This window comes from Simochromis diagramma, unplaced genomic scaffold, assembly GCF_900408965.1.
Source record: "Simochromis diagramma unplaced genomic scaffold, fSimDia1.1 OVJJ01000321.1, whole genome shotgun sequence".
Taxonomy (NCBI): Eukaryota; Metazoa; Chordata; class Actinopteri; order Cichliformes; family Cichlidae; genus Simochromis; species Simochromis diagramma.
Window position 1 is genome coordinate 11785663 of NW_024386772.1, and position 13092 is coordinate 11798754.

At 41.4% G+C, this 13092-nt stretch overlaps 1 protein-coding gene across 3 annotated transcripts in view; it reads right to left on the reverse strand.

Moving 5' to 3' along the window:
• Positions 1-842: 842 nt before the first annotated feature.
• Positions 843-13092, reverse strand: part of cyth1a (cytohesin 1a) — a 41457-nt gene continuing 29207 nt past the window's right edge. For 2 of the 3 annotated variants that reach the window (XM_040049307.1, XM_040049301.1), the window contains exons 3-13: positions 12430-12494; positions 11080-11146; positions 10864-10982; positions 9860-9940; positions 9506-9618; positions 8285-8433; positions 8091-8203; positions 4497-4575; positions 4343-4411; positions 4044-4198; positions 843-2834 (exon numbers count right to left, since the gene is read on the reverse strand). In XM_040049307.1, the coding sequence (XP_039905241.1) occupies positions 2756-2834; positions 4044-4198; positions 4343-4411; positions 4497-4575; positions 8091-8203; positions 8285-8433; positions 9506-9618; positions 9860-9940; positions 10864-10982; positions 11080-11146; positions 12430-12494 (1089 nt within the window). In that variant the 3' untranslated portion in view covers positions 843-2755. The remainder of the gene's footprint in view (positions 2835-4043; positions 4199-4342; positions 4412-4496; positions 4576-8090; positions 8204-8284; positions 8434-9505; positions 9619-9859; positions 9941-10863; positions 10983-11079; positions 11147-12429; positions 12495-13092) is intronic. The other variant, XM_040049293.1, reaches the window with a different exon arrangement.

Sequence of the window (13092 nt, forward strand, 5' to 3'; positions counted from 1 at the left end):
GGAAAGAATGGGGAAGAAATATGCAGACCGTTCATCAAAAGATGGTGTTTTTTTCCCCCCACAGAAGCAACAGGATTGTGACTTTTTTTTGCTTCCTATCATTTACTGCTTTACAAAGTCATTAATAATAAGAAACAATCACTTTTCAGCCAGTTCTTTCCCATGACACTATGACACACGGCATCAAAATGGAACACAAATCCAGCTGCATCTTAGCCTTTGTGACCCCAGATGTTCTCCCTTTGCACTGCATCCCAACAGTTACATCCTGCTGGTTCCTGCATGCCTGCTCCATTGAGAAAGTCATTTCTATTGATTTGCCTTTCCAGGCATCATTTAATATGATACATATTCACTTGTGAATATCGACCTTTCCCTGCTGTCCTGACATTTCTGCCATAAATACTTTGAAATCAAGCCCGTGAAAAGATATGAAATGTTATAAGGGTAAATAAGGCATGGTTTTAAACAGTAACAGAAGGGGAGGGTGGATTTTATAAGGGCAAATGTTCTTTGGGACTTGTGTGTTCGTTCAGGACACAGAGGGCATGATTCAAATTCAAGGCTGCCCTCAAGTGGAAGTTATAGTCACAGCCATATATGTGGCTGACTGGCAACATTTAAACCATAATTTGATTTAGGCATCGATTTGGGAAAAGTGCATTAATTAGCAGCATAAAAGTGCACAATAAACCATTTGCAACGGAAAAAAATAGCGCGGCCTGTCTTTGCAGCACAATGGCCAGTGATCCTTATCACATACTGCCACCTGGTGGTGTCATGTTAAAACTATGATATGCTTCAGTGCTCTATTTAAACGAAACAGAATACAACAGTCAGCATTGTGACAATTCTGTCTTTATTACAGCTTGGTTAAATGGCATTGATAGAAACCTTAACTCAGTCATTCTAACAGAGTGCCAAAGGAAAATGGCAAAACAAATAAACAAAATTAGAAACACAATACCCACTATACATTTAAATATGTACAACTTTGATAAATAAACCAATACTGTCTAGAATTATGATTGTTTTGCATTTTTGCTTAATCCTCTAGGAGTAGTGTGCTGGGAAGAGCAGAGAGGAGAGGAGGAGACCAGGAAACAGGACTGCTGGGGGTGGGATTAGGGACAGCAGGCACAGATGAGATGAGAGACAACTGTGGAGCAGTCGAGACGATGGCTTGGTGTACAAATCAGACCCTATTTGTTTAACTGTACCCTCAAAACTATTTTTTGCTTTTTTGGTGCATCGCTAATCAGCCATTCTGCCCTCTCTCTCTACATATATATCTATAAATATATATATTTTGGTTCACCACAGTACATTCTTGTGTATCGTTTCACCTGGAACACTGGATCCTGAGACAGGGACTAAGACGAGAATCGGACTGTTTCTATAATACAAACTTTTATTTCTTCTCCTTTAAAGCAATATTCATAAACTACAGTGTGTCTTAAACATAACGATGAATGAGGCTGTGCTGAAAATGTTGTTTAATTATAACAGTAAAAGCAAACCTCTAAAGAAGCGTGACAGGTGGGATGAGTGGAACACAGGAAGAAAAATATATATCTAAATTACTTTTGCTAACCAGCAGCATTTCTCATCACATTTCATCTAGAGCACCAGGCACTGTGCAGCAGTAAAGTAAGTTTTCTGACATTTCAATGACTTTTGCATGATACGGGAATATAATGATTTGGTTTTAGAGTCGAAATGAGACAAAGAGGGGGGGAAAAAAATGGGCCGACTTTTTGCTTCTCCCCCCCCCCAATCCTCAGACCTCAAAAGCCCAAAGCGATAGACAGGCCCATAATCCCCGGGATGCATCCCCTCCCAGACAAGCAGACGCCTTCTCTGCAGTTTCACATACAAACACAGCTCAGCCCGGGCCTCCGTCGTGCCTTTGAATGCATCTCTTGAGTTGTTTACATGATCCAAGTCAACCCGCCCTGTAAAGTCTCTGAACATGGTAGCAATCTCCTGAGTGGCAACTTTTTTTTCTCCTTTTTTTTTTTTTTTTTTTTAAAAGTTTGTTTTCTTTTTTCTATTAAAAAAAGAAAAAAAATCACTAACAGTTGGCAAATTATAACCCTCCCTCCCTCTCATAGCAGCCCCTTTACAGCTTCTATCTCAACATTTTATTCTACAAAAGCAAACAACAAAAGGCTCGAGAGGACTTGACAGTAAAAGCTGTAAAAATAGACACGTTTTACCAAAACATATTAAAGCACGTCAGAAAAGATCTTCGCTTTTCTTCCACACAGTGAGGAATATTCTGGTTGGGGTGCCACACTCGGTCAGACCTGCTGAGTTAAAACAATGTGTGCGACGGGGGAGGACTCCATGAAAGTATGCTTGTTGTGATGTTGCGTATGTATGCAGTGTATATGAGAACTGTGTTGTTTTAACGTGTCTTCAAAAGGGACTCTGAGTTGCACAGTAACACTCCCTTCCGGTCTCATAGACAGAGAGCACATACAAAGCTGAGAGAGAAAGCAACACATTCAGACAGGAGGTTAGAGGAGGCGCTCAGCCCAGACTTATCTAAAAACCCAGCATGCTTTCCTGTTTTTTGTTTTCTGGCCTGCAGAGTCCAAAAGTCAGACCTGTTGTGTATCCTAGAGAAAAGCCTTGGGGAGGTCAGAGGCAGACCTTGGTCATGACCTCTGCAATGGCCCAGGAAGGGCAAACAGACCCCGCCCCGCGCCCCTAATTCTGTCAAATGCAACGTCCGGAGAGCCGAGTGCCCCTAATGTCTCTTCATGGATGACACCTTCTTCTTCCTGGCTGCCAGCATCTCGTAAAAGGGGTCCCTGCTGATGGCAGCTCTGTGGGTGCAGAAGCAGAGAAAAATGTCAGCAAAATTTCATAAAATGTGCAAACCGACGCACTCATAAAACACTAATGTTAGACACGGCTCAGCTGTGCAAGAAGGTCAAATTTTTCTCTTTTTTGTCTGGAAAAAAACATTCTTAGGATGAGTCTAAAGTCATTTGGAAGGCAAAATTCTTCTTCTGTTTAATTCATTCATTTAGGAGCTAGTCAGCATAATCAGACTCAATATACTGCTCTGTACTTTTGAAAGAGCGAGGACAAGAAATCAAAATCTGTTTAGAAAAATATGTGCCTCTGAAAACAAAGTATTTTGGGAGAATTAAAAGAAATGTGAAAAATGGACAAAGATTTTACACAAATATGTTCAGATTTAGCAGCTTTAAAAGCCGTTTCATTGCTTTGCATGGCTTTCACAGATATCAGCAGAAAATAATCCACCCAGTAGCGGTTTTTGATATGGGCGACACGGCGGTTGCCCGGGCGGCATCACGGGCATCGGAAAAAAAATTTTTTAAAAAAATTTGCAAAATTAAAACCAAGAGGAGGAGAAACGAAAGATACAGGTAAGCAGATGTGTCATTGGATAATGGCGGGTTATGTATCCTGAAACAATCAGAATAATACTTTTTTAATCCCTAAGGAAATCATGTGGGTTACAGTTGCTCCAAGAAGAATTGGTAAAAAATAGTAACAGTAACAGACTAAACTCCAAACAATACATTATCTTACAGATTTTAATTACAGCCAAACAGGCTAGGACCGCCACTGAATCCACCAATAGTGTTTTTGTACATATCAGGGCACCTTACAACTGAAAGGTAAAAACTGATTTGTTCTCACTCTGTGGTTGGGTCACTCTTCCACTCTTTAACACCTCTGGGTGTTAAACCCTTATTTCTATTTTCTGAAGAGAGCAGTTTCTGTCACATTTAAGGACTGCAGACTCCAGAACAAATGAGTTTCAATCAGAAGTTAGTGAGGGTGTTTTCTGCCTATGCAGTTTACTAGGACTACTCTTGGAAAAACCCTAAACCTTTATTTATATAAACTGAGCTGTCAAAATGTATCATTCAGGAGATCAAATGTTGACTTTAATGGGAGAAAGAGTCAAAAACTCATGTTTTAGGGTGGTGACATTCACTGCCATCACTGAAATTAAGCTACCTCAAAAGAGGTAAAGTAATTAAAAACATATAAATTACTTGATGCTTTTCATCCACTCTTCTTTCTCCTCAGCTGTGGGGGCTGAGATGCGGTAGAAGGTGTGGTTGCCCTCCACGACCCGTCCGTCAGCCTCAGTCTTGCATGCCTTTATCACCTGATCCTTGCTGTCAGGTATGAAAAGCTCAAAGCAGTTCTACAGAAGTGATGATGATTTAAGTTAGAAATGACAATGCCACAAAAATAACTATTTTAAAAATAACTGTTGATCAAAAATGCTATTTTGAGTCTCTAACTGTGGGTAATCCACAGATGAACCACTAGAGGGAGCTGTACGTACAGGCTTCTTGTCCTCCACCTCCTTGATACTCAGGTTCTCCAGTGGGATGATTCCTCTTGGCTCTTTGTCCTGCACAAATATAAAATGAGAGCACTGCGCGAAGGAGCGACAACAGCAAAGGAGGGAACTCTAACAGAAAAACAACTGTACTCACTGTGGTGTACTCGAAGTAGTACAGACAGTTGTCTGTGAGGATGAACCACCTCCTCTTCCAAGTTTTAACTCGTCCCCCTGTTGAGCAAACAGCAAGCATCAGAAATGCTCAGCAAGAGAAAGCGATATGGAAAGAGAAACGAGCACCAAAGCACCGTGTCAAGCAGCAGACAGGCAGACAGATGTATGAGCAGACAGACAGATGACGGCTCCAGAGGACTCCCTTTACCTAAGGAACCCCACAATCCACCCTAATCCACGTCCATGCCATGTGCTCCCCATCACCACACCACTTGTAGCTAGAATAACTATTTTATCATTTTGCTTGTATTTGTTGATTTATGGGCCTGATTGCCATTTTCCAGTCTGATATACTGTTCATATGATAAAGAAACTCCTTATAGGTGATAAATGCATATAAAAACTACCCAGAGTTTACATCTGGGGATTGAGTTGAAAGCTGTTTGCTACTTTTCAATCATATTTTGACATGACTGAAAAAACTGGCATCTCCTCTCTTGGCTCAACACCATTTTACTCAGAGGGCTAGAGAGCCAGAATCAATAGGGAGCATACAGAGCTATATGCTCTGCATTCACTAAGCTTGATGAACCACTTATGTTACTGGGCAACAGTTAGAAAGCTGCAAAATCCATATATAAGGGCTGAACATAGAAAGTGAGGAGGGACTGTGGATTAAGTTCTCTTCTTCATTTTAAAGTGCAGCAGGGGCTCATTACTTGACTCTGCTCTTGTTGATCTCTAGCTGAACTCTTACCCCCTTTGTCACCCTGCTTCCTGTGAGGGGAAACATGATCGCAGTACCAGATGGCAGCCACACTCTGGGAGGATAGGATGCCAACGAAGAGAGAGGCAGGAAGCTCAGTGCCTGAAGTTATGCTTAGTCTCTCCACAGGCATTTCAATCTTAAATATCCTGTTTGGGCTTAGTTAAGCAATTTTGCATCTATATAGAAACAGTATTTAGTTATTGGGGAGGGGTCCTTCTAACGATGACAGTCATAAGCCTACTAAGCCAAGTCTAGACTAGGTTTTCCCACCACCAATGTTAGTAAAAAGCTGCATTTTGAAACCCATTTACCAAAAGCAAGGGTTTGAAGATGTTTCTATAGACATGTAGAACACACTTGTATTATCATATAGCAGCAGACACGCTGTATATGATATCCCATCATATTACAGACATCATGACAGGCACAACACTTCAGTCTACGTTTAGTAGCTACAGAAACTGTCGACACGCCTGAACTGGCACACGGAAATGGAGATATAGGGCTCCTCGCCGCACCTTGACTCGTCAGCATGTTGCAACAGCAAAAAAAAAAAAAGACAAAAGCAGACCGACAGAGAGCACAGACGCGATGGCAGAATCACACAGCCGACGGGCTTAAAAGTTGATTGGGTTGGCTAAAAGTTGCGATTGGTCTGATGACCGTGTCAGTTCCTGTCACTCTGAGAAAAATAAAGAGTTCACTGCCTCCTGTGCAAGAATGTCTGGGACGAGGCGGGACGTCCCAGCAGATTGTTGCAGAGAGGCGTGTGGACGGTGCAAGGCCCGAGTGGGGCTGAGTGGAATGAGTCACCCATGCAATATGGGACTGTGAGAGGCTGGACGAGAGGAGGTTAAGAGGTGGTTGTTTATTTGAGGATGATTTTTCTCATTCTGATCAATTAGCAATTGATGATTAACAAACCCCAAGTTGAATTTAGTTACCCCCTTTTTTGTAATTTAAAGAAAACATGCACCACTAACACCAATATATAAATTTATCATTAAAACAATGTCTGGCTCCTTTCAGCACACTCCTCTGTCCATGCCATCTTCCCACAGCTTGGTCCAGTCCGGGCCAGCACCACACCAACCTGAGCCACAATGTTAACCTTCAGATTCACGTGTAGGAATTATACAAGGAGATAAGGAAAGCTGCATTGATGAAAAGGTGCAGTATTCCCTTTCCATTCAATCAGAGAGCAAACAACAGCTTCCAATGTGTACACTGGTTCATGATCAATTTTTCAAAGCTAAGTCCTTTGTTGCGCTCGCTGTATGGAAAAAAGGTATAATGCAGCTTCCAAAAAACGGGAGATCAAAGAGAGTGACCACCACAGTGCAAAGAGAGAAAAAAAGGCCAAATTGCTCAGTAGTGTGGTCACAAAGCAGTAGCTCCCCGAGTCGAGTCCACAGGGTGACAAATGCACCTGGCGACTGCCCGACAAAGATAAAAGAGCATGGACAAAACCACCAGCTCCATGAGAGACTGAACAGACAAACAAACATCTGAAGTTCAAATGAGTCAATGGGGAGACAAAAAAAAAAAAATCTACACACAAAATAACTCTGTATGAATGTAATAAACGAGGAAGAGAACGAAAGCATGGCAGGCCACCGAAAGCACCTGAGAGCTGAGAGATGGACTAGCGTTGGGGAAGAGCAGGTGTACATACCTCCTGAGGAAAGACAACAGCCAAAATCATGGGAACAAACAAACAAACGAAGAGGAAAAGAAAACAAAAATAATCAAATTAAATGATAAAGAAATATAGCACCACAGTCCTTTTAATCTGGTCGCAGTGAGGCTTCAATGCACTGCTTCACAGCTTTCGCCATCAGCAAACTTTCCCATCTGCTGATATCAAGCCAATCCACAAGAGGGCGATCTAGTCTATGTGGACTTAAGAAAGTTACTGTGAAGCACTACATGAAATATATCCCTCACTGGATTCTCACCTTATTACATCAGGTAATTTTTTGACCTTCCACCCCGATTATTTTACTCAAATCTGCCATTTAGGAGTAATTGGAAGGAGATGATTTCTGACTCCCTTAGTACAGTCTGTTGTAAAGATTCACAGTGACTGAAGGTCTTCACTCTATACATTCAAGCATTCTTTTGTGAATTTATACAACAGAGGGAGAGATATGTCAGAGGAAACAGAAGATGAAGAATTGGCATCCAGGAGTGATTTGAATGTGACCACTGAAAGGTTTGTTACCATCCTGTAAACATTTCTAATGATACAGGTTATTTCTTTGCTTATGTCAAACTATACAGTTGATTTACACATGAGGGACAAAGAGGCCATAGAAATGTCACTAATATTTTCAGATTGGGACAATCTACACATCTCAAATATCAAATTCAGTTATAAAATGCACAGAAAATGAGAACAGCTTCCTGAAAATGTCTGAACTTCAGAGTGTGTTTTGTGTGTGTGTGTGTTGACTTGATTTACAAGTTTTGAAACGCAGTATTTGTGTGCATGTCAGCGTGTGCATATGCATCATCGTAAATAATTCAAAGGTCTCCACATGTGGTGGTCTGATCTCAAGACCACATTTATAATACATTAAAGCGGGGAGACGTGTCTCTAGCCATTCACGTGTGCTCACAGTAACCTTTAACACACACCCACACGCACGCACACTCAGAGGCTATTTACCTCAGGGGAGACACTGGTTATCGGGTTATGCAAAAATATGTGCAGCTTTAATGACACAACAAAGTCATCTATGGGAGCAGTCATGAGGGTGAAAATAGCCTCTCTATGTTCTCGTGTAGCTGTGTACACACTCACCCAGTTTTAGCAGCCAGCCCTCTCTGTCCGGGTTGAAGAAAGTGTGTGTGAGGTCATTGCCGTCGTCTTCTGGTATTTTGAAAGGCTCGTTCTTGATGCTCTCATACAAATTCTAAAACAAAGAGTAAAGAATGTGTGAGATTAAGGAAAGAAGGGCGATTCCAGGAAACAAAGTTTGGGAAGGGCTACCCACCCTGAGCAGATCTTCAGGCAAGTCACCTCCATCATTTATGCCTCTGTTCATGGAGATAAACCGTTCCACGGTCGGCTTGTCCTTTACATTTGGATTGTGGAGGCTGGTGTTTAGCATGATGATGGCGAATGACAGAATGTAGCATGTGTCTGTAAGAAAAAAAACCCAAACAAAACAAAAGTGGGATCGCACTATGAGAGGGGGTGAGGTTTGAAAGGCAGTGAAAGGTTGCAGTTTACCATAAAAATGGTGTGGGTGTTTAATGTTGCGTTTAAATATGAATGTAAATTAGTCGAGCTGAAAGGACTGCACTTAGGGGACTGCAGTCAAACTGGGAGGAAAAAGGCAGATGTAGCTTCATTAGGGCGCAGAGTGGGCAGGAGAGGAGGACTGCATGTGGGCAGCCAAGTATGCTTCTGCATGTGCTGTCTAATGTATGAGTGTGTATACATGCATAAGCTAAAAGACATTGAGGCGAAGCACATGGCTGAAACAGCAGCACTTTATAAAAACCTGTTAAGGCAGTCCCGTGCATTATTTACATCCACCAGCATCCATACTGGATGGAGTTGTCTGTCTGCTAGTGTCATTATTTCCCAAAAGCCAGACACTTCCTGACACAGTTCACCACAACAGACTTTGTGTCTGCTAAATGATCCAGCTTTTACATGACTTCCATTGACCTGTCATTGGATTGCAGCGCAACATGAAAAGGTATGAGTTTAAAGAGATACTACTGATTAATTGGGGTGGCTGTGGCTCAGGAGTAGTGCAAATCATCTACTTATTGAAAGATGAATGGTTGGATCCCAGGCTGTTCTAGTCCACACGTCAAAGTATCCTTGTGCATGATGCTGAACCTCAAATTGCTCCTGTTTATCATACTGTGAATGTTAAATAGAAAGCCCTTATATGCAGAAATAAGTGAAAGTATGAATGAATGAGTGCTCAAGAAGAGTAGAAAGGTACTACATAAGAGCCAGTCCATTTAATCAGGGTAACACAGAAGACATTTGAGGAAATTTACATTCACCAACTCCGTTGGCAGATAATGATCTATTCAACGGGCCAAGTTTAACATCTAAATCTGTATTAAGATATTTTATTAGGAGAAAATATGAAGTGAAGTCATTTTGTTCTGTTTCACTGCTCTAACATTTATGGTTATTTCTGTTTTTATGACAGCCCTAAAAGCTGGGCTGGAAGACACGACGGCTATACCTGTAGACTGGAAAACACCAGGGTTGCAATGGCAGTAGCGCTGAGCAAAGGTTTCCATCATGCGGTCGATCTTCTGGGCTTCTCCTGGCAGCCGAAAGCTCCATAGGAACTGTCTGTCAAGGGACACAACTCTGCAGTGAGCAACAGACTTCCTTCAAGTGCCAAAGAATTTATTTATTTATTTCCTTTTCCTTTCCTCCTCGAGACTGAAACTGGCAGCTGCATCCTTACAAACTGCAAATGAGGCTGTTCGTGAAAACTGATGTTAGTGCAGGTGATTTACATAAACCTGCAAGGAAGCAACAGTATGAGGAGTCAGCCGCGTGTGTAACAGATGTTAGGAGGATATCTTACCTTAACGCCTGAACCAGGTTGAGGTCTGTGAACTCATGAAGCTCCACAAAGGCTTGGAGTACTTTGATATTGAAATCATCTCTAAGGTAGATAAAAAAGGGTAAATTATCCTGTCAGTGAATATGTCCATGTTATATTCTGTTAATAAGTCTTAAAATAATAAAATGGTAGTATGTGTTTGATAAAATTTAGCATTAAATAGGGGGGGGGGGTTGTTAATCTGATAAGCAAGAGGTTGTGACGATACAATGGATGCTCCCAGCAAACCCCACATAACGGACCACACACACTTCCCAGCCCTCTTCACTTATCTAAACTAGAGCATGACATCATCCCCGACCTTTATGCCCTTCACAGAAAACAATCTGCCCTCTGGGATCACAGCAAGGCTTTAAGGAGCTCAGAGTCATATCCACTCAACACCATCTCAAGTGGACAAATGACCAATCGTGTCTTAAGACTAGCATGCTGCCACAGTCCCTCCTTACAGAACCAGATAGCTTGATAACAACCAAAAAGCATACGTCAACAGCACTCCAGTCCCCGCTATGGCCTTACAGACCACACCCTGCCTGTAACACTGCCATCCCTACAGTCCCCGAGCAGTGCATACCGTACATTAAGCCCATCAATATTTCCTGTATTATGTGTTCACTCTAACACGGATGATCTCTTCACTCGAGTGAAATCTTTAATTGCTTTCAAACACACACATTCCAAAATTGTGAGTCTATTGACCAAGTTACTTGTGAGTAAGATAATCAAGCACAGATGTTGGCTTTAGAGTAACGATCATTGTCTTGAGAGGAAGGTCTAAATGTGGAACCAATAACCTGTGTTTGGGAAAGGATGGGCGTGAGCTTGACCAAGAGGAAATACAGCAATAAGGAAACTATGTGTTCTCTATTTGATACTTTTATCAACCACGTGTATGGTTGCTGACTAATGGGCCAGCATGAATGGAAGACAGTTAGAGAGAGAGTGGATAAAATCTTCTTTCTGACCTCTCTCCGAGATAATCTCCGATGGCTGTTTTGTTGAGGCCCTCTCCTTTGTAGAGGAACTGAGCAATGTCGTCGCTGGTATTCTTCAGTAAGTCATTCTCAATCAGAAACTGGATCCCCTGAGAAAGAAAGTGAACCCCAGGTTATATCCTGATTACGAAAACCACAACAAACAAATCATATTTCTAATTGAGCCACGGTATTTTTTTTACCTACCTTTTTGGGGTCCATGTTAAACTTCTTACGGCCCATGGCCACCTGTTTATTCCTCTGCATATTTTTCCTTTAAAAGAGAGAGTTTGTGTTGTTATTTATACTAACATGAACATAATGCAGAATAGTTATACTGTGATAACCTGGTGACACAATGACAATGATGGACATAACAGGTATTACTTCATTATCAGTTATTTGGTAATTATTTACTGATCAATCAACAGTCTTGTATGCAAAAACAACAATCAACTGATCTGAGGAGAATCAGGCAGAGCTTAAATGAGTAAATCATGACTACAAAACAAATTAGATTTAAATTGCATTGTAATATGTTAATAAGGACCCAGAGCTGCACATATCAAATGTTAAGGAAATCTCTACGTTTTGTATTTTTGAAAGAATAAAATACATATATTGAATTTATACATCAGTTAATATCGGTATCTGTCTTACAAATCCTATATCTGTCAGGCTCTATCACCTATATTAGAAAATGGTGAAAAATGCTTGATCAATAAATAATAATCAACTAAAGCAGTATTTTTCAGATCTAGTATATATGAAGCAGTGACAAGAATTTGAAGCTCAGAGTTTTAGATAAACTGAAACACACTCAATTTACTGCTCAATTCACCTATCTCAGTGTCTGTCTCTTTTTAAAAAGGTCTGTCAGGAGCTTTCCCATACTCCGTCTCAACTGTGATGACAAGGTGTTGGTCAGACACAGTTGTTAAAGGTTAGCATGGATATGGGAATGTGTGGTTTCTCAGGCTTTGAGTAATTTCAGGGTCAAAGTGCAATCCTAGAGTCCGCAGTCACCATGGTTACATTTCCATCTCCATCTCTCCCCACTGATTCACTCACACTAGCATTCCTTTGGCTTTTGTCAGCAAAAGTCCAGCACTCATGTGAAGAGCAATAAGACACGCTAACTACTATGTACCATCTCCAATCAATGGATCACAGAAATATCTGATCATAAGCACCCCTAATGGGGTTTTAGGTACCACTGAGAGAGCATTTCAGAGATTTTCAGCAGCTGATGGAATCCCTATCCACTAGAGTAGACCAAACCCAAGCACTCCCTCCCCTGAGACCACCTATTGTCTTCTTCTGCCCGAACACCCACTGCATTATTCAATGAGGCCTCCCATCATGAGGGTGTGCCTGATGAAACATTTAAACGGCTTTAAAAGCATAGCCAATTTGGTGAGATGGGAGGCCCAACTTAGCCATCAAACATGAATAATTGACAGCTTCATTTGCTAAGTTAATAGAAAGCAAGCAACTTAGACACAACAGAGAAAGAAATGTGTTTGCAGGGGAGGAAAGTCACTCCAGTTCTCTTACCTCTCCTCAGTGGAACCCAGGTTCTCAATTTCACTAGTAACTTCTGCTATCTCATTCTTCAGCCGCTGCAAAGGAAACAAAATATATATATTAGCCTTGTTGGGAGTCAGGAACAGGTTAAACATATGTCCATCAACTTCCCTCGAAGAGGCGTGGAAAGGGATAACCAATGCAAATAACATGCAAAGCATTTGTATTTACAACCCCCCCAAATTGTTTGTCTGTAAGTCAGGTGGCCTTTTGTTGCATAAATACTCACATCAGAGCAAACAGTTTAACAAAGAGAGACAAGTCACTTTTTGGCCTCTTCAGATAATGCTGCACATGGAACACTGTGTATGCTCCTTAAACTATAAAGTGATAGCAGCTCCTATTTCACAGAAAGTCTGCTAGGATGGGTCTGAGCCAAACAATCCTCTCAATCTGAATTTCACTGGGCGGAAAACATTAGGGGATAACCTCAATACAAATGGAGTAAGTAAGCATGGAAAAGGATTATATTTTGTGTGGTATTTTACCGATTAATGGTCTCAGAGGCAGATTTAGTTGCCAGACCTGCTGGTGCCAGACTGGCACAGTAAAGGCAGAGGATGCAGAGGATGAGATCAGCTTGATCAAAGCATGGGAGAACAGACAGTAGCATAAGAGGAGTCAAATATAGAT